This window comes from Jaculus jaculus, chromosome 10, assembly GCF_020740685.1.
Source record: "Jaculus jaculus isolate mJacJac1 chromosome 10, mJacJac1.mat.Y.cur, whole genome shotgun sequence".
Taxonomy (NCBI): Eukaryota; Metazoa; Chordata; class Mammalia; order Rodentia; family Dipodidae; genus Jaculus; species Jaculus jaculus.
Window position 1 is genome coordinate 99,615,994 of NC_059111.1, and position 22,412 is coordinate 99,638,405.

Below are 22,412 nucleotides of genomic sequence, written 5' to 3' on the forward strand. Positions count from 1 at the left end.
CTATTACACAATTGTAAAAATTTAAATGAATGCCTTTAAAATTAGTTGTAGCAATATGAATGTCAAACAATTATCTTGGGGCTAGGGTTTATTTGTTAGGGTGCTTGCCTGCAAAGCCTAACTACCTGGGTTCAGTTCCTAGTACCCACATAAAGCCATATGCACAACATGAAGCATGTGTCCAGAATTTGTTTACAGTGGCTAGAAGCCCAGGCGTGCCATTTCCCTTTCCTCTCCCCCAGAAGTAAATGAATAAAATGTTTAACAAATTATCCTGAACTTCCCTGGAGGATAAAAATCTCTGACTTCATGGTCATAAATGTTAAGGAGTAGCTATGGAAGAAGTAGACGGGTGACATAAAGATTAAAGATTAAATAAACTCTCTGACATTTGATAGGTAATCCTTTTTTCTACTTCTATGAGATAATCTGGTGGAATGCTGTTTTTTTCCTTCTATATGTTGTTTCATCTGCATGAGACAGAGTTCCCATCATTCTCTAATCAAAGGAACAGTTTCTAAAACTCAAGGCCATTATTTGACTGCCTGTTATTAAAAGTAACAGAATAAATGTTTGCCTTGGTTGCTGAGCCTCTTCACCTGGTACCTGGGCCAGGTTGTGAAAGGCCCACTGGTCTTGGGTAGACAGGGCTGAAGAACTCTGTAGCTTGGTAGGAAGGGAGCTGGTTATCAGAGTGAATAAACAAACTGTAGCTCTAGGGAAAAATAAAAAGTAACCTATTATTTTTCCTTTTGTTTCTGTTTAGATATTATGAAAATGGTAGCAATTCTTATGTCCCCAACCAAAAGTATCACATTTACCCAACAGAGTTTGCTCTAATCATAGTTTGGTGTTTCTTTTTTTAATCTTGTTTATAAATCCTAGTTTTATACCAGCCATCCCCAGTCTCATCCTTTTATGTAACAGCATTAGTTTTCTTGGGTGGTAGTATATTTACAAACCTTAGTCTTCAAAATGTGCTCATGCCTGTAATCTCAGCAGTCTGGAGGCAGAGGTAGGAGGATTGCTGTGAGTTTGAGACTACAGAGTGAGTTGCAGGTCAGCCTGAGCTAGTTAAATGACTATCTTTGAGAAGAATCATTTCTCATGTCTTATCTTTAAGGCAGGCAATTCAAAAAGTACTGGCTATTTTAAGAGCTGAAAACAATTTATATATTAAAATACCAATTTTTAAAAATTTGCCTTAAATTTTAGATGTTTCCTCTTTATTTAATTTTCAGAATAATTGAAGTAAATCAAAATCAAAAGCAGGTGGAACAGGATATTAAAGTTGCAATCTTTACTTTGATGGTAGAAATTAATAAAAAAGGAAAAGCTCTGCTTCACCAGCTAGAGGTAAGTTACCACAGGCAACCAGTGTGTTGTGATTTCACAGTGTTTGCTGAAGATGATCTTTAGTGCTTTGTGTATATTTTGTGATTTAATAATATTCTCCACTCCAAGTTTGCCTTTGCCAGATTCTCTTGTAGCCAACTACTTATAGCTCTGCAGTATGCTAAGAAGGTCTCATTCGCCACGGTGTGCTTCACAGCACGAAGCACAGAGCCTGGCTTATACAAGGAGCTCTGTGAATCTTGAAGAAATGTTATCAGCTTACACATACATGGACATGTCAGCTATGTGTCACCAAAGGGATAAAGTTGAGCTCACTTTTCTAGAAAGATACTGTTATATTTAGCTTTCAATTACACATCATGCAGCATGTAATGATCTATACATAACAGACCACATATGTGAATGGTGGTATAAAGAAAGGTTTTATCATCTAGTCACCTGGTAGATACACTCTGTGATACTTGCACAGTGATGACATGTTTCTTACAGTAGATCCTATTGTTAAGTAATACGTGACTGCACGTTTACCCTTTTAAAAACTTAGGTCAGACATTTGGGTGTTGTGGCTCACATCAATAATCCTAGCACTCAATTGGCAATGCCAGGTGGATCTCTGTGAGTGTTAGGCCGTAGGCTGCTCTATATAACAAGTAGCAGGACAGCAAGGGCTATGGGTTACTGGGATACTGTCTCAAAATACCAGTTTAAGAAAAGGAAAAGGTACTACGTGGCTCTACCCTTAACATTGTACAGTATATTTTTTAAAGCTTGTTGATAACTTCCATATGTATATGCACAGTGTATCCTGATCATACCCTTCCGTGACATGCCTTTATCCACTATGTGCCATGTTCCCTCCACGTCTTTCCAACTAGTCGGTCTGATATTTTGCTGTCTTTATTTCATTTATTTTTTTTCTTTTTGCATTCCTCCATGATCCTGATTATCATGTTGAAGGGCCAAAATTATTCAAGTCTGGCTCAGGTAACAACAGCCACTGTGAGGTCATGATTGCAACCACCCCTTTGCATCTGGAAGACAATGTTCTAACCCAGTCTTCCTCAGCCCTTGATTCTTAAATTCTTCCTGCCAGTTCTTCTGCAGTAGTCCCTGAGGCCCAGGGGGGGTATCAGAGATGTCTCATTTAGTGCTGCAAAGTTACTTTATTTCTTCTCAGCACTGGGGTGAATTTTGAGTTTCCCCAGTAAGTGGTCACCACCATCTGAAAGAAGATTTTCTTTTCTTTTTTTGAAAGATTTTCTAACCAAAACTGAGAGCAGTATTAATATATGCACATAAATGTAAATATTTAGAGGGCACAGAATATCCATTTAGTCAAACAACATTACTGAGTCTATCTTTTCTAAATTCATAAAATACAGTAAGTCAGTATTCAACTTCAAATAATAATGAAGTAGTATACATGGTATGTGAACTTTCATATTGTTCATGATCTTGAACAATTCTTTGAAAATGTTAATATAGAAAGAATTCATAGTAAAAATGCAATTTAGAGCGAGAATAAAATAAGAGAATGCTAGTATTAAAAGAGGTAAGGAAGCAGTACCTTTAGAAAAAGTTTGGAACATCTTTATTTAATAATTGACCACATTATAAGGCCTGTGGTAGAAAGTTGAATCCCAGCTGGTGTGGTGGCGCACGCCTTTAATCCCAACACTTGGGAGGCAGAGATAGGAGGATCATCATGAGTTCAACGCCACCCTGAGAATACAGAGTGAATTCCAGGTAGCCTGAACTAGAGTGAGACCTTGCCACACACCCCCTCAATAAAAAGAAAGTTGAATCCCTCCTAGGGGTGCATGGTCAATCTAGTGATTTACCAACCACAAGGAAAAGTACTTAGGGTAGAAGGAATCAGAACCATTTACATTAACTTTTTTTTTCTCAAGGTAGGGTCCCACTCTAGCCCAGGCTGACCTGGAATCCACTCTGTATTCTTAGGCTGGTTTTGAACTCACTGAGGTCCTCCTACCCTACCCCTGCCACCCGAGTGCTAGGATTAGAGGTGTACACCCCCATGCCCAGCTACATTGATTTTTTTTGGTTTGCTTATTTACAAATTTGTAATGGTCGGGCATGGTAGCCCCAAACTTTAATCCTGGAACTCTGGAGACAGAAGTAGAAGGATCTCTGTGAGTTCAAGGCCAGCCTGGTATGGGACTATAGAGTTCTTGGTCATCCTGGTCGCATCCTAGTGCAACCCTACCTCAAAAAAGGGGAAAAACCTCTAATGAGTACACTGCTTTACATTTGTTTCCAAATTGTGCCATACTTTAGAATCATGAGAGTTAAAACAAATACAGAGACCCTTGAACCTATGAACAGACTTGATCATCAGGAGTATTTTTTTTTTAGGCAAGCCCAACAGACTGTTCTTTTTCTTTCTTTCTTTTTTTCTTTCCTTTTTAATGAGAGAAAACGAGTCACAGGGGTGGGGGGGGGGATTGGCACACCAGGGCCTCCAGCCACTATACCTGAACTCCAAATGCATGTGCCACCCTGTGCACATGTGAACCTTGTGTCACGCGTGCACCTGGCTTAATGTAGGTCTGGGGAGTCGAACATGCATCCTTAGGCTTCACAAGTAAGCATCTTAACCGATAACCCATCTACCCAGTCCTGTCAGTAGTGTTTTTAGTTACCTGTAACTTAGAGTTGTCATAGCACCTCCTGAATGGGCTTCAAGCCCTCATCCTCGTTCTCTAGGTCAGAGTGCTGCTTCAGAGCGGCCAGCTTACCTGCCAGAACACTAATAATTTGTTACCTTAGAAACCAAGACCTGCAGGATGTTTGTTCTCAGTTGAAACTCTCACAGGTCTTTAAAAAGTTGTCTCCACTATAATGTTTCTAAAGAAACAGATAAATCTTACAGAGGTCAAAAATAGCCTATTAGGTAAGTTGTATTCTTTCTGAATCAGTCTTAAATTAGATATGACAGAGCCATTGCCTATTACTGAATTAGCTAATTCACGTTAGTGTGTGAGTGCTTTTTTTTTTAAATGTGGAATTGACTCAGGCATACTTCTAGGTTCATTTACCCTTAAGAACATAAGCCCATTTTGGTGTGTACAGTTTTATACTTCTAATAACTTTTCTAATTTGTCTAGACCAATAGAAAAGCCCTATTCTCTTACTTCACCAGGTTAGGAATGAAATTTTTGAATAAGGACCTTTAAAACACAACAAGTGCAGTGCTCGTCTTTGATTCCCTCTTTTTCTAAGTATATATTTAATATAGAAAAATTCAACATACTGCTTTGTGGAGATGGGTGGTGTCCATTCCAGGAATCAAACCCATCATATATGAGTGCTAGGATTAAAGAAGCGTGCTACCATGCCCAGCCAAACCCATCATACTTTATTTTAAATTTTTTTAAATTATTTTGTTTTTATCTGAGAGAGTAAGACAGAGAATGGGCACACCAGGGCCTCCAGCTGCTGCAAACAAACTCTAGATACATGTGCCACATTGTGCATCTGGCTTATGTGGATCCTGGGGAATTGAACCTGGGTCCTCTGGCTTTCCAGGCAAACACCTTAACCCATAAGCCATCCCTCCAGCCCCTATATACATACATACATATATACATATATATATACACACACACACACACATACATATACATATATATATAGGTCTTTCAAGATAGGGTCACAGTTTAGCCCAGGCTGACCTGGAATTCACATGTAATCTTAGGGTGACCTCAAACTCATGGCAATCCTCCTACCTCTGCCTCCTGAGTACTAGGATTAAAGGCATGTGCTACCATGCCTGGCTTCATATATATTTTTTAAAAATTGTATTCATTTGAGATAGTGTTTGACAAAGAGGCAGAGAGAGAGAGAGAGAGAGAGAGATTATGGGCATGCCAGGGCCTCCTGTCACCACAAATGACCTCCAGACACATGCTCCACTTTATGTATATGGCTTTACATAGGTACTGGTGACTCAAATCCAAGCTGTCATGCTTTGCAAATTAATAGCCTTTAACCACCAAGCCATCTCCCTAGCCCCAACTTTTTTCCTTCAAGGTAGGAGCTTGCTCTAGCCCAGGCTGACCTGGAATATAGTCTCAGGTTGGCCTCAGACTCAGAGATCCTCCTACCTCTGCCTCCTGTGTGCTGGGATTAAAGGTGTGTGCCATGGCATCTGGCTCTTACGTAGCTTTTTGAGAATGCATTGACACAGTATGCACTGCACTGGCTCCTATGGTAATCATAAACACATAATACATTTTTTTTTAAATATAGTGTCAGCTACCATTTGCCATGATTCTTGATGTAAATCTCTAAAAAATGAAATCGTAGGATTGATTAAATCTAGATGCCTGAATGGTGCTTCTGTTTGATTTGTATATATTAACATTTTTTGAATTATAGCTATTTCATGCTTCAAATTTATCACAATGCAAAAACAGGACCTAAATCTCAGAATATGTAACATCAGACATAGAGACTGAAAGTAGGGACAGCATGTGGTGTGCAATTTTTGTTACACTGAGTGATTCTTTATATTAATTACTTTCACTTGATATCATTTGAGTGCATGGATGAGTTCTTATTTGGTTATCTGAAAACAAGTATTGAAACAAAGAAGACAATTTGGAAACTCTTCTTTTCAGAGTCTTGCAAAGGACCATCGCATGAAACTTATGCAACAACAACAGGAAGTGGCTGGACTCTCGAAGCAGTTAGAGCACGTCATGCATTTCTCCAAGTGGGCGGTCTCTAGTGGCAGCAGCACAGCCCTGCTTTACAGCAAGCGCCTGGTAAGAGGAAGCACGGACCTCAGGGTCGACAAGAGCGTGCGGCGAAGTATGATGTCGGGGATGCTTAAACTAGAAACAAGCTAGATTTGAGGGTGCACACCTATTGTTCCTGTTGCTGGGAGCTCAAAACCAGCATGAGCAAGATAAATAGCAAGAATTTCTGTCAAAAATACTTCCTGGCCTGAAGGCATCAGTATAATGACTGAATACCCACAGCAATGATGTGTGGGCCAGCATCCAGAGTTATGGACTGATGAGGGTGTGCAGTACTTTCCTTATTGCTGTGAAAATACCCGGGAGACAACCTTAAAGGAGAAAAAGCTCCTTGTGGTTCATAGTCCTGGAGACATTTTAAAATATTTGTTCATGTTTATTTATTTGAGAGTGACAGACACAGAGAGAAAGACAGATAGAGGGAGAGAGAGAATGGGCGCGCCAGGGCTTCTAGCCACTGTAAACGAACTCCAGATGCATGTGCCCCCTTGTGCATCTGGCCAACGTGGGTCCTGGGGAACCGAGCCTCGAACCGGGGTCCTTAGGCTTCAGAGGCAAGCGCTTAACCGCTAAGCCATCTCTCCAGCCCCTGGAGACATTTTAATGTAGCATGGCAAGGAGGAATGGGGCTAGGACCATGTGGCCACAGCTGTTGACATGGCTATTGACCAGGAAACAGAGCTGGACCAGAATTAGAGACAGCTCTAAGACCTTTAAAGCCCTTCTCGAAACCTCCTTCAAACAGCAAGGCCCACCTTCTAAAGGTACAACACTCTTCAACAAACCACCACAAGCTGGGCACCCAGTGTTGGCACATTTCATATCAAACATAATGAACAACAGATGACATAAGACAAAATGCTGGTGTGCATATTCATATTCATTCTCTTTCTCCGTGCAAATTAATTTAAATAAAATACTAAGGAAAAAGAGAAATACATGTACTGAGAATATCTGCTTATACCAGAACCGATATTCTGGGCGAAGAGTGTGTTGGAGTTTTTACTGTCCTACCAGGGTGTTTTGTTTGTTTTGTTTTGTGTCAATTTTGGGAGTTATATAAAAATAAGTGATTGGGGCTGGAGAGATGGCTTAGCAGTTAAGCGCTTGCCTGTGAAAGCCTAAGGACCCCGGTTCGAGGCTCGGTTCCCCAGGTCCCACGTTAGCCAGATGCACAAGGGGGCGCACGCGTCTGGAGTTCGTTTGCAGAGGCTGGAAGCCCTGGCGTGCCCATTCTCTCTCTCTCCCTCTGTCTTTCTCTCTATGTCTGTTGCTCTCAAATAAATAAATAAATAAATAATGAACAAAAAATATTTATAAAAAAAAAATAAGTGATTGGGCTGGAAAGATGGCTTAGCGGTTAAGTGTTTGCCTGTGAAGCCTAAGGACCCAGTTTAAGACTCAATTCCCCATTGTCCATGTAAGCCAGATGCACAAGATGGTGCATGCATCTGGAGTTTGTTTGCAGTGGCTGGAGGCCCTGATGTGCCCATTCTCTTTCTCTGCGTCCTCCTGTCTGTCACTCTCAAATAAATAAATAAAAACAAAAAATAAATAAATAAATAATTGTTGGACATGCAGGGAAGAGTCCTTTTATAGAGATGTTGAAAATTTAATATATCTTGCTGAAAACAGTATAAATGTTCCTTTAAAAGTTGAAAGTAGTGCCGGGCGTGGTGGCGCACGCCTTTAATCCCAGCACTCGGGAGGCAGAGGTAGGAGGATCATGATGAGTTCGAGGCCACCCTGAGACTCCATAGTGAATTGCAGGTCAGCCTGGGCTAGAATGAAACCCTATCTTGAAAAACCAAAAAAAAAAGTTGAAAGTAGAGAGCCTGGAGAGATGGCTTAAGTGGTTAAGGCTCATGCCTGTGAAGCCTAAGAACCCCGGTTCGATTCTCCAGGCCCCATGTAAGCCAGATGCACAGACTGGAGGCTCTGGTGTACCCATTCTCTCTCTCTCTGTCTCTAATAAATAAAATCTTTTTTTAAAAAGTTGGAAGTTGGGCTGGAGAGATGGCTTAGCAGTTAAGTGCTTGCCTGTGAAGCCTAAGGACCCCGGTTGGAGGCTCGATTCCCCAGGACCCACATAAGCCAGATGCACAAGGGGCGCACGCATCTGGAGTTCCTTTGCAGTGGCTGGAGGCCCTGGCGTACCCATTCTCTCTCTCTCTCTCTCTCTCTCTCTCTCTCTCTCTCTCTGCCTCTTTCTCTCTCTGCCTCTTTCTCTCTCTGTCACTTTCAAATAAACAAAAATTTTAAAAAATTTTAAAAAGTTGGGATTAGAACTGCAATATGTTCCAGTCATCTAACTTTTGGCTATATATCTAAAGATAAAGTTAGTATGTCATATTTGTACCCCCATTTTTTTAATTTTTGAAAAGTTTTTATTTATTAGAAGGGGGAGAGAGGATGGGCGCAACAAGGCCTCTAGTCACTGCAAATGAGCTCCAAACACTATGTGCATCTGCCTTAGGTCGGTTCTGGGAAATCAAACCCGGGTCCTTAGGCTTTGCAGACAAACGCCTTAATGGGTAACCCATTTCTCCAGCTCTGCACCCCCATTTTTATAATAGTACTATTTATAATAACCAAGATGTAGAATCAGCCCAAGTACCCATTAGCAAATAAATGGTTTAGAGAAACATGGTATGTCTGTGTCTAAAGTCCTATGCCTTATTCCATTTTTAAATCGCCATAACTGAATACTACAAACCAGGTAACTTAACTAGTTTGGGTATGGTGGAGCACGCCTTTAATCCCAGCACTTGGGAAGCAGGGGTAGGTGGATCACTGTAAGTTCAAGGCTACCCTGAGACTATGCTGAATTCCGAGTCAGCCTAGGCTAAAGAATGAGACCCTACCTTGAAAAGCAAAACAAATAAATAAAGTTTTATTCAATCCATAGTTATGGAGACTGGGGACTGGAGCCAACATTTAATAGCCTGTATCTAGTATTTACTCTCACCACTCTTTTGCAGTATAGCACTTCAAATTTTTTAGTAACAGGTAAGAGAAATAAAAGATATACAAATAGGAAAGTAAAGTGAGATCATCCCTGTTTGAAGGGGATGTGATACTATACATATCACACTGCCTTGGTACTGTACTGTACTGACCAGCCAGGCAGCAGGTGCCAAGTGAGCTAAGCACAGCCAGTCAGTTGCTTCTCTGTTCACAAACCACAGTGCAATTAGTCACATAATTCTGAAAGCTGATAATGTCTTGGTGTAACTTAACAAAGGCATTAAGAGTCCTAAGACAATAAGAAAAAATTAGAAGCACCCATCTTCATGGATCAGCAGAATTAATATTGTTTACAAGGCCATGTTGCCAAAAGCAGTTAGTAGGTTTAGTACAACCCTTGTGGTAGCTTGAATGTAATAGAAGAAATTAACTGATACAATACTCACCAAAATACTTGGAGATTTCACAGGAATATGGGAGGGGGGAATCCTAAAATTCAAGTGGAAGGACTAAATCTGCCAAAAGCCTCGTTGGAAATATTACAATATGTGGTTTCAAAATATGCTAAAGATCCATAATTGCTTTTTAAAAATTTGCATGTTCTAGAATAAAAAGAGTCATGTAGAACAATGGTATAGAGTAGAGGACCTAATAATAGATCTGTATGCTTTTGGCCATCATATTTTTAAATAGTTTGGTTCTTTGATGTAGGGTATCACTATGTATAGCTTAGACTGGCCTTGAACGTAGATTTTCCTGGTTTAGCCTCCCAGCTGCAAGGATTACAGTAGTCTACCATCATGCCCAGCCAGGCCATGTTATTTTCAATAAAGATGCCAAAAATGTCTTGAGAAAAGGCAGCATAGTTAACAGATGTGATGGAAAAACTGTGTAACCATATGAAGGCTGAAAATCTGAGATTTCTGTCTCCACCTGTATAAAAATGTACTCAAAATGGATCAAATGTGGCTCAGCAGATGAGGCACTTGCCTGCAAAGCCTGATGACTCAAGTTTAGTTCCCCAGTACCCACGTAAAGACAGATGCACGGTGGCACATGTATCTGGAGTTCATTTGCAGGGCTGGAGGTCCTGGCATGCCCATTTTTTCCGTCTCTCCTCAATCCAACTGTCTCTCACTGCTTATAAATAATTACTTTTCAAAAAAGCAAGGCTGGGGAGATGGCTTAGCATGTAAGGTTTTTGCTTGCAAAGGTAATGGACTAGGTTCAGTTTTCTAGGACCCACGTAAGCCAGATGCACAAGGTGGCACATGCATCTGGAGTTCATTTGCAGTGGCTGGTGTGCCCATGCTCTCTCTGTCTGTCTCTCTCAAAAAATAAATAAGATAAATAAAAATAACATATTTTTAAATGTTTTTCAAAAAAGCAGTGGATAGGACAAAAAGGACTTTGTTTTAGCTAGACAATGATAAGTATGTTGATGAGTGTAATCCACAAAAGTGAAGAAATTGCTGAACACACACAAGAAGGGCTTGGTTTCTCTAGAAGCATGACTATTTTGGCCAGTATAGAAAACAGGGAGTGCCAATACTGATAGACATTGAAGTTTGAGGAAGGTCCCTGATTATTACTGTTTTATTTGTTCATTAAAATAAGACCATCAGCTGCAACTAGCAATAGAGGAGGAAATGCTGAAGATTTGAAAAGGAAACAAGGTATGAAATAATCATTGGAGGAGCAGGAGAGTAAGTGAAGCAGAAAAATGCCTTATGATAACCCGTCTGTCCTGAGGGCCTACCTAAAGTAAATTACCCAGGGATTTAAGGTGGGCCTTGCAGGATAGAGAAGAGAATAAGGTAAGATGCAAGACAGAAAAAGTTGCCCAAGTTGATAGGAACCCATGCATTTGTTGTATTATTTGTATCAGGCACCAGAGGAAGTAAGCTGTAAAGTCACATCAATTAATTGGGCATTAAAATCATGAAGAACTGTGACACTGACCTTGGAGGGGGAGATGGCATGAGTCAAAGATGGCTGTTCATAAGGAAAGAAACAAAGTGAGCCATCCCATTTGCAAACCTAGTTGCATTTCCTGAACAGATTAATTTGTATTCTCTATATAATTCATTAGCACCCTAAGTCTAATTTCAGATTATTTCTTTAAAAAAAGAATAGGTAAAATAAGCTAGGAATGGTGGCACACAGCGATCCTCCTAGCACTCTGGTGGCTGAGGTTGGAGGATTGCCATTAGTTCAAGGCCAGCTTGGGGCTACAGAATGAATTCTTGGTTAGCCTAGGCTAAAGTGAGCCCCTGCTTCAAAGAATAAGTAGAATATTCAAGGAATATTAAACTTGTTTTTCATTTCATGTACATTTAAATGATATGTTTTGAAATATTGTTAATTCAAAAACTGGTTTTAACTGACCCCTTTAGGTTACTTCTTAGTTCTGTGTGCAATAATACATGAGTTATATCTTAAAGTTTTAATGTTTTGAAAAGAAAATTTTCTACGACCTTTTTTTGCAACTTAAATTTGTTAGCATAAATATTGGACACTGTTGTTTTAGTTATTGCTGGGCATATAAGTATTTGCGTGATAAGTAGATTGACATTCAGTTTTCTTTCTGCTTCTAGATTACATATCGATTACGACACCTCCTTCGTGCAAGATGTGATGCTTCCCCAGTGACCAACAACACCATCCAGTTTCACTGTGATCCTAGTTTCTGGGCCCAAAATATTATCAACTTAGGTAGGCCATTATAGACATTTTTTAAGTACCTTTTATAAGGCGTGTGGAGTAGGGGGTGAGTTAGAACTGTTAGTGATCATGAGGTGTTACTGAGATCAGGCACATTCAGGGTGATGGGGCCATACATGCTACATGAGGTATTACTGAAAAATAATATCCCCATCCATTGTCTTTATTGTTTTTGCCAGAATGTCATTAATGTATGTATATGTTAACATATATGCATGAATACAAATACATGTACATATAGACATGAAAATATATTAACTTACAAGCTATGTAGTTAGAGATTTAAGAGCCCCATTCTCCCTCAATATAATCCCATTTGTATTGTTAGTGCTAGATGTATGAAAATGGATTTCTTCTTTACTATATTATATATGAGATTTTTGATATTTCAGGTGGTGTCTTTATAGTTTATGGGTCAGTCCTACGGTTTTGCACATGCTGTACAAATCCTGTGCCATTGAGCCATATCTCCAAGCCAGATTATCAATACTTATGAGTGTTTTCTGCTGAAATACCATTTCTTTTTTATAAAAGTTTTTTTTGTAATTTCTTTTATGTATTTATTTATTTATTTATTTGAGAGAGAGAGAGAGAATGGGCATGCCAGGGTCTCCAGCCACTGCAAATGAACTCCAGATGCATGCACCCCCTTGTGCGTCTGGCTTATGTGGGTCCTGGAGAATCAAATCAGGATCCTTTTGCTTGAAGGCAAACACCTTAACCACTAAGCCATCTCTCCAGCCCTAAAATACCATTTCTTTTATTAAAATATTTTATGTATTTATTTATTTGAGAGAGAGAAATAGGCACACTAGGGCCTGTCAGCCACTGCAGATGAACTCTACATACACGTGCCACCTTGTGCGTTTGGTTTTATGTGGGTACTAGGGAATGGAACCTGGGTCCTGTGCTTTGCTGGCAAGCAGCTAAGCCATCTCTCCAGGCCTAAAATACCATTTCTCTTACTGTTACTGACCTAGTTTTCTTTAGAGCCATTTCTTAACTTCCTAATGTTTCAATTGCTTTATCTTGTTTAGAGACAACCTTTTTCTTTTTTGCCTAATGAGTTATAATTTGTAGGGGTGTGCATGTATTTTTATAACTAATTGAAGGACAACATGCATGGCAAGAAGTACCCAGTCTTAAGTATTGCAGCTCCCTGAACTATTGCAGATTGTCATTTAATAAAATTAGGAAATAGCACCGCCTGGTGAGAGGGCTCTAAGAAGCCATGGACGTCAAGAGGCTGCAGGGGGCGCTGAAAGATTTTGAGAAGAGAGGGAAAAAGGAAGTTTGTCCTGTCCTGGATCAGTTTCTTTGTCATGTAGCCAAGACTGGAGAAACCATGATCTCATTTAAGCTCAGGCTGGACTCAAACCCACGGTGATTCTCCTACCTCAACCTCTCAAGTGCTGCAATTAAAGACTTTTTTGAAGGAAAGAAGGGGGTTGATAGAGCGAATGAGAATGATTATCAGTGGGAACACCAGGACCTCCTGCCTGCTGCAAATGAATTCCCTAAGATTCAGTGGTCCCAGTTTAAAGGCTATTTCATTTTTAAACTGGAGAAAGTGATGGATGATTTTAGAACTTCAGCACCAGAGCCACGAGGGCCTCCCAATCCTAATGTTGAATATATTCCCTTTGATGAAATGAAAGAAAGAATACTGAAGATCGTCACTGGATTTAATGGCATCCCTTTTACTGTTCAATGACTCTCTGAATTGCTAACAGATCCAAGGAGAAACTATACAGGAACAGACAAATTTCTCAGAGGAGTAGAAAAGAATGTGATGGTTGTTAGTTGCGTTTGTCCTTCTTCAGAGAAAAATAGTTGCAACAGTTTAAATCGAATGAATGGAGTGATGTTTCCTGGAAATTCACCAAATTATACTGACAGGTCTAATATAAATGGGCCAGGAACACCCAGGCCACTTAATCGACCAAAGGTTTCCTTGTCAGCCCCCTTGACAACAAATGGTTTGCCTGAGAGACCAGACAGCAAAAAGTCTACAGCAAAATGAAGAGAAAAATCACAGTGATTCTCCAATACCTGATGCGGAGGCGTCCTCGTTGAGCCCAGTAAAAAATAAACGTACAATTGAGGATGCTGTGGAAGCCGAGGGACATGAGGTAAAAAGACTCAGGTTTAACAGAGAAGATGACGTCAGAGAGCTGGCCAGTCAGACGGTCTCTCAGGAGAGTTCTTCAGCGGCAGAAGAAACCAAAGTTTCATCACCTCAGGGAAAGGACAAAGAAAGTAGTTGCACCAGACAGCACTGTACGGATGATGATGAAGAGGACGATGAAGAGGAGGAAGAAGAGTCTTTTATGACGTCAAGAGAAATGATCCCAGAAAGGAACAGTCAAGAAAAAGAAACTGAGGATGCCTTAACTGTGAATGAAGAGACTTCTGAGGAAAGTAACCAGATGGAGGAATCTGACCTGCCCCAAGCTGAGGAAGATTCACATTTGGGAGCTAGTGAGAATCCAGGCACTGTAAGTAGAGGCTCTGACTGCCATGAGACAGAAGAGCTAGGAGAATGCGATTCAAGCCCAGCTGGAGAGAGCCTTACTGAGCCATGTATGGAAAATGATGAAGCCACGGACATCACAGATGAGCCAATGGAACAAGACTAACCTTAGAGACGTGTAGATGTAGTATTTACAGACAGTTCTGGTTTTACACTGTATAAAACTTTAAAGTAATAAAGTGGACCTTTAGTTTTACAAGAGAAGCAGGTTGTAAAATACAAGTACCTTAAGAGTTAATCCTGAGTTGTACATGTAAGAACTGTGAATATCAGCTCCTTTGGGTCCTGTTTCACTGACTTGTTTCTGTTTGGTGTGTTTGTATTTTTGTTTTTCTTGGTCTGCTCAAATCAGTGGTTTGTGTATAGATTTTTGTTTTTCAAATTTAGAATTAAAGTTTTTAAACTGGAAAAAAAAAAGTAACCATGCGAGCTCTCTTGTTATGCTTCTTGCTGAATGAAAATGCTCTTTTGGTCTCATTTTTTTTCCTCATAGAGGAATTATACAAAATTTAAAATTCTAAAATTTAAAATTCCCTAGACATTGCATGTTTCTCAACAACCACCATTTCCTTTGGTGACATTTTTAGGTTTGTTTCTGAAACCTCAGAGATGGTTGTTCTCTCTTGCTCAAAGCTTGATTCCAGGTAGAAAGGAAACAGAATGGCTGCTGACAGAGCGAGTGCTCTCAGAACGCCCTGGCAAAGGAAGAAATGGGCCTGTACAAATCTTACCCTTACAAGGGAAGAACAAGAAGAATTCTCGAAGCAGAGATGATAGAGGCCTCTGTAGGACAGTGGTAGGCAAATGTAATCATAGAGCCTGTGATCGACCCCACTAAAAGAAGCAGTTCTAGGAATACAAGCATGTGTATAAGCAACTCTCTTCCTTACCACACCCAGCTCGTCTACCACACATTAGCCTATACCAAGCACCTATCACAAGTTGGAAATCTGTACAAACAGTCATATATGTGCTTTTGAAAAGCTACACATGGGCTGGAGAGATGGTTTAGCAGTTAAGGCACTTGCTTGCAAAGCCAAAGGACTCAAGTTTGATTCCCCAGGACCCACATAAGCCAGATGCACAAAGTGGTGCATGCATCTGGAGTTCATTTGCAGTGGCTGGAAGCAGTAGCGTGCTCATTCATTCCCTCTCCCCCTCTCTCTACCTCATTCTCTCTCTCAGAAATAAATTTAAATTTTTTTTAAAAGTTACACATACTTACAAACATTAGGAATTACCCTACAGAAATTACCATAATCCCAATGTGGAAGGTCCCCAGGGTGATAGGAGTTGGGGTGAGGAGAGACTAGTTGAAAAGAAGGGATTCAGTGGAGAGAGATTTGGGAGAGGAAGGGTAGTGGGAGGGGACTATGTGACCATGTTATATTGTCACATGTATGGAAGTAGTCAATAAAAAATTAAGAGGAAAAATTATTTGAAACTAAATCAAGTGTATATAGTTTTAGATTAGTCTACATAACACACACAGCAAACAAAATGGGGGGGAGGCAGAATCTCCCAGTTAAATGGGTTTATGAAACTCTGGTGAGCATAGTGGCTCATGCCTGTAATCCCACCATTTAGGAGGTTGAGACAGTAGGATCAGGAATTCCAGGCCAGTCTAAGCTACAGAACAAGAACCTCTCTCAGAAATGAGGGTAAGCATTTTTTTTTCTTGAATATGTATCAGAGCTGTTATTCATAGTTTGATAATTTATTTATCAAATTATTTGGGCCAGGCATGGTAGCTCATGCCTATTATCCAAACACTTAGAAGGCCAAAGTAGGAGAATCACTGAGTCTAGGCATAGAGTTAGTTTCAGGTCAGCCTGACCTACAGTGAAACTCTACCTTAAAAAAGTGTTGGAGAAAAATACTAATCTTGAATATATTTGGTAATGTTTTTGTGACTTTAGATAAGTTTGATAACTTTCAGTAAATTTTTGATTTCCTTAAGGCTTAGATCCCTTTGTGTTTACCATTTCTTTTTATACATTTGCAGTTCATAGATGCACTTGTTGTAGCAACCAAACACAGTAAGTGTTTGAATGATAGCTACTCTTTTTTTTTTTGAATACATATCCTTAATAAACCAGAAACATTTGACTCCTCTGTTGAAGGAATAAAACTATTAAAGGCATTTTTAAATCCTAACACTATTGTCGCAAACCAGTCAGAAACAGGTTATGAGAGTTTAGTTTTTAAATAGCCTGATATTTAGGTTAACAAAATGTGAAGCATGGGCTGGAGAGAGAGAGCTTAGCGGTTAGGGTGCTTGCCTGCGAAGCCTAAGGACTCACGTTCAACTCTCCTGATTCCACATAAGGCCAACTCACAGGTGAGACAAGTGCAAGGTCACACATGCCCACTAGGTGGCCTAAGAGTCTGCAGTTGCATTCCAGTGGCTGAGGCCCTGGCATGCTCTTGTCTCTGTTTCTCTCTGTGTCTCGCTCTCTCTAAAATAAAAAAGTTAAAAGAAACTTTTTAAAAATGTGAAGCAGTGCTATTCTTCTGTTTTCAAATAAACTAGTATTTTAACTATTTGTTAATATTTTTAATATGGAAATTTTTAATAGAATTTAGGGTCCTGTGTCTTCAATAGTCTGGAGGTTTCCTGAGTCTAAAAACTTACTTGGCAATTGGCAATTAAAGTATAGCACAGATAGCCATGTAAAATGTGGTATTTTCTCAGTTATCAGAAAACTACCTGTTCTCTTTTCTCTTTAATTAGGTTCTTTAGTAATCGAGGATAAAGAGAGCCAGCCACAAATGCCTAAGCAGAATACTGTCGTGGAACAGAATTCACAGCCACCAGGTGGTTTGTCTTCCAACCAGTTATCCAAGTTTCCAACACAGATCAGCCTAGCTCAGTTACGGCTCCAGCATATGCAGCAACAGGTAATGGCTCAGAGGCAACAGGTGCAACGGAGGCCAGCACCTGTGGGTTTACCAAACCCTAGAATGCAGGGGCCCATCCAGCAGCCTTCCATCTCTCATCAGGTAAATTTGGAAGCAGGCCTGTCCTAACAAATAATTGTAGTATAATTGTGTTCAGCAGCTTAAAATAACCAAGTCCCCCTACCCAACACTCTTGATTTAAACATCTTAATTTATAAAATTTTACCACATTAAGGATCCCTGATATGACACCTAGTTTTTAGCTTACTCAAAAAGGATTTAATGATTTCTTTGTGTGGTATATCTATTTTCATTTACTATTTATTGATCATTCAAATTCTAGCAAGGGATAATGTTTGTATTTCCAAATAACTTCTGCCTATGATTGATGGAAAAAGCTGTGTATCTGTAGAATGCCCCTGTGAGTACATCAAAATAATGATGGCTTTAAAAGTCTTGTTATACAGGCAGTGTTTAGAAAACCTCATTGTAGCTTAGAAACTAAGCAAAACATGAAATAGAAAAGAATAGGGTGAACTTCATTAGAATCCTCTCCTTTTCAAGCTTTTTTCTGAGCAAATTATTATATTCAGTATTTTTTTAATACTAGAAATGAGATGTTCTGTTAATTTTCAATCCAAATTTTGGAGATAAAGTTTAATATACTTGCTTTAAGCAGTTTACCAAGTTGTGGTTAGGATGATGTGGACATAAATTTGTAGTTTTTTGCCTCTTTATATTCTTTCTGTTTTGACAAAAGAGTTGCAATGATTTTGTAAGTGACACAAATGAGACAGGCTAGAGCTGAATACAAGTCAGTGTGGTCAAAACTAGGCTAAGAATTCTTAATACACCTGTGGACAAAATTTAAAATTTCTTTTTTTGTTTCGAGGTAGGGTCTCACTAGCCCACGCTGACCTGTGTAGTCTCAGGGTGGCCTCAAACTCACAGCGATCCTCCTACCTCTGGCTCCTGAGTGCTGGGATTAAAGGCTTGCACCACCACACCTGGCAAATTTAGAATTTAACCAAAGCCAAAAAGAAAAATTATGCAGATTATCACTGTGTGTCCAAAATGGAAACACATGGGTTGGAGAGATGGCTCAGTGGTTAAAGGTGATTGTTTGCAAAGCCTGACTGCCCTGGTTCAATTCCCAAGCACCCATGTAAAAGCCAGATGCACAAAGCCACATGCATACAGAATTTGTTTGCAGTGGCAGAAACCCCTCAGTCTCTGTACCTGCCCCTTTTTCCCTTTTTTTTTTTTTTTTTCAATCAGAAATAGATGAGAGAGAGAATGGCATGCCAGGGCCCCTCCTGCCATTGCAAACAAATTCTAGATGCATGCACCACTTTGTGGTCCTGGCTTACATGAGTACTGGGGGATTGAACCCAGGTTGTTAGGCTTTGCAAGCAAGCACCTTAAGAACTAAGCCATCTCTCCAGCCTAAACTTTTTTTTTTTTTTTTGTTTATCGAGGTAGGGTTTCACTGTAGCCCAGGCTGACCTGGACCTATATAGTCTCAGGGTGGACTTGAACTCATGGCAGTCCTCTTACCTCTGCCTCCCTGAGTGTTGGAATTAAAGACTTATCCCGTCTAAAGAGCGGACAAGGAGGAATTACAAAAGAATTCTGCCAATACTGCTTGCATATTTATTAGATAGAGTGCAGCCTGGCCAGACCAATGGCTGATGTCAACTTTATTTTTGTATTTTTTGTTTTTTATTTTTATTTATTTATTTGGGAGCAGCAGGCAGAGAGAGAGACAGAGAGAATGGGCACACCAGGTCCTCCAGACACGTGCACCCCCTTGTGCATGCATCTGGCTAACATGGGTCCTAGGGAATCGAGACTGAACTGGCATTCTTAGGCTTCACAGGCAAGCGCTTAACTGCTAAGCCTTCTCTCCAGCCCTATTTTTGTATTTTTAAAAATTTATTTGTTAGTAGAGAAAGGCAATGAATGAGCACAGCATGGCCTCTTGCCACTGTACACAACTCCAAATACATGTTCCACTTCGTATGTCTAGCTTTACATGGGTATTGAGGAATTGAACCTGTGCCTGCAGGCTTTGCAAACTAGTGCCTTTAGCCACTGCACTGTCTCCCCAGCTCTTTGATAGCAACTTTAAAACAAACATCAGAATTCATGAAGACAAGTCAGCATGTATAAGATTAATGAACAGCTGGATGTGGTGACACACACCTTTAATCCCAAAACTGGGGAGGCAGAGGTAGGAGGATTGCCGTGAGTTCAAGACCATCCTGAGACTACATGGTGAATTTCAAGTCATCCTGGACTAGAGTAAAACCCTACCTCAAAACAACAACAACAAAAATTAATGAATATTTTTACTGCTAGGGATTAGCATCATGTTAGTAAAGCAAGTGGGGGGTGAGTTAAAAGTTCAACTTTAAATCCCAGTGTTTTTAGTCTAGCCATCTTTTTTATCTATTCTGCTAAGTACCCATTTCTGCCTTTTTAACTCATAGTTTGCCCTTTTTAGGCAACTTGCACACTGTCCCACTTAGTTTCTTTGCATGTACATTTTAGGAACTGCTCATCTACACGCAGGTGGGAACACACAGGTCATGCTTTGCATCTGCGCATGTGGACGCGCACATTGAAAGAACAGTGCTTGCGTAAACATGCTTTCTTGAGTGCTCCTTCATTAGCCATGGCCCCTGCATTCTTCTTATTTATTTATTTGGGTTTTTTTGTTGCTTTTTTTTTTTTATGTGTGTGAGGTAGTGTCTCACTCTCACCCAGGCTGACCTGGAATTCACTCTGTAGTCGCAGGTTGGCCTCGAACTCAAAATGATTATTCTATGTCTGCCTCCCAACTACATCGATTAAAGGCATGTGCCTCCCTGCCTGGCTTTCTCCTGCCTTAAAAAAAATAGGTGATAATATAGATTAATAATTAATTATGTGACTAAGTATAAATATGTTTATTTAACACTGCAAACTTCAGTGGGCACATCTAACAGTCACATATATCATTTTATGCATAATTCTTAACAGTAATTCTTGCTGTGAATATGTCTGCCTGGTTAAGTTCACAGATAATGATTTCTGCATCTTGAGAATGAAATGAATTCACTTAAGCCAAACAGTACTAGCCTAACTATTTGTTTTAAGGTTGTAACTGGATTCTTGAAGTCAGGCTGCCTTCCTTGTCATGGGATTCCTATAAATTAACTGTAACGCTGTAGGAAAAAGAGAAACAGGACTTTGTCAGCGTCTTGATGACAGGCAAGGTTAACATTCTGTTCCCCTGCCCAAGTACCAAGTGTCATTTGTTGGTTGACTTTTGCTGTATTTTGGGTGCCTTCCCACTTTTAAAAAAATTACCCCATGGGCTGATGCTTGCCCGTGAAGCCTAAGGATCCAGGTTCAATCCCACAGTACCCATGTAAGCCAGATGCACATGGTGGTGGATGCATCTGGAGTTTGTTTGCAGTGGCTGGAGGCCCTGTCATGCCCATTCTGTCTTTCTCTCTGTGCCCCCCTCAAATAAAAAAATATTGTTTTATTGCCCTTTGTTGCCAAGTATGTGGCACACACCTTTAATCCAGCACTCAGGAGGCAGAGTTAGAAGGATTTCTGCAAGTTCAAAGCCACTCTGAGACTAATTAGTGAATTCCAGGTCAGCCTGGCCTAGGGCAAGATCCTACTTTCAAAAAACAAACAAAAGTTACCACTTGAGCAGGCAGTGACAATGCATCCCTGTGGTTCACTAGTCAGCCAGCATAGCCCCCATGGGAATGTCCACTCCAGTGACAGATAGATCTCTTAGGTGCATGATGCCTTAGAAATGACACTGGAATTTGTCCCTTGGCCTCCATAAACACATGCATGTGGAACCCATACATACAAACACATGCATAAATATGCAAAATTACATTTTATCTAAATTTAGAAAATTCCCACTGTTTTCCATTGTAATTTCCTAACTGTTTTGTATTTGTGTTTCCATGATGATATAAAACCCTCAAGTCTCACAACATTTATTGGAAAGTAAAAGAGAAAAGCTATGGTTTAAGGCTTATGCTTCTGTACAGTTTTGAGGTTCTTTACTATTTTTCACTAATACTGCTTTTCTGTTCTTCACCTATAGAATTTCATTTGGTCCAGAAATAGCCTCTAAGTCTATTTTTCACTGAGTCTAGAAATGATCATTCTTGAGTGAGGGTGACCTGGTATCAGAAATTTATCAGAAAGAGAAGATGGAAGTAATGATACCAGGATAGAAGAGGAAACTCCTAACATGGAAAAGAAAAGTGGGGCTGAGAAGAGGGCAGGGCTATATCTTATGCAGTCTGAGGTCTTACTACTTGAACCTTACGGATTCTCCATTTATTTGTTCCCCTGTGAAGGGTGGAGGGAAGACCTCTTGAGAAGTTCTGATAATACATTTATGACATTATAAAAAGTGGTATTTTTTCATGATAAATTAACAACTATACATAGAGTTGAATGTCAAAAGGTGTCTAGCATGTAAGCAATACTGCTTTTTTTGCAAACTCCAGTTTCTCTTCCTTGGAGTGGCCTGAGTGAAGCAAGCACATTACACTTAACCTTCCTCACGCAGCCGCCTTCTAGCCTAGGCTTCAACATCCTTCTTGCATTTTTAAAAAATTTTTTGTATATTTTTATTTATTTGAGAGTGACAGACAGAGAGAAAGAGGCAGAGAGACAGAGAGAGAATGGGTGTGCCAGGGCCTCCAGCCACTGCAGATGAACTCCAGACACGTGTGCCCCCTTGTACATCTGGCTAACATGGGTCCTGGGGAATCGAGCCTCGAACCAGGGTCCTTGGCTTCACAGGCAAGCACTTAACTACTAAGCCATCTCTCCAGCCCCTTCTTGCATTTTCTTTTTCTTCGTTTTCCTCTTTTCCTTTCACCTTCCTTTCTTCCTTTTCCTTCTGTCTTTCCCTTCTTCCTCTTTTACCTTCCACTTTAAAAAATGGTACTACACAAAATAAAATCCTGCCCATCCTCCTCATTTCCTTTTTGTGATCTTTATAAATGACTCATGACTCATCTATGACAGTTTGTTCTTGTTTTGATTTTATTTATTTTGTTTTTTTTCAAGGTAGGCTTTCACTGTAGCCCAGGCTGACCTGGAATTCACTATGTAGT

At 40.0% G+C, this 22,412-nt stretch overlaps 2 protein-coding genes across 4 annotated transcripts in view; both read left to right on the forward strand.

The window, feature by feature from the left end:
• Trim24 (tripartite motif containing 24) overlaps positions 1–22,412 on the forward strand; it is a 104,502-nt gene that overhangs the window by 63,832 nt on the left and 18,258 nt on the right. For 2 of the 3 annotated variants that reach the window (XM_004661177.2, XM_045160362.1), the window contains exons 6-9: positions 1,242–1,356; positions 6,000–6,146; positions 11,705–11,822; positions 17,099–17,367. In XM_004661177.2, coding sequence (XP_004661234.1) covers positions 1,242–1,356; positions 6,000–6,146; positions 11,705–11,822; positions 17,099–17,367 — 649 coding nt within the window. The remainder of the gene's footprint in view (positions 1–1,241; positions 1,357–5,999; positions 6,147–11,704; positions 11,823–17,098; positions 17,368–22,412) is intronic. The other variant, XM_004661178.2, reaches the window with a different exon arrangement.
• On the forward strand, positions 13,046–14,470 carry LOC101594577 (serine/threonine-protein phosphatase 4 regulatory subunit 2-like). Its single transcript, XM_045160363.1, is given in 3 exon segments — positions 13,046–13,179; positions 13,354–13,835; positions 13,837–14,470. Coding segments are annotated over 3 exon segments (1,233 nt in total). The 5' UTR covers positions 13,046–13,062.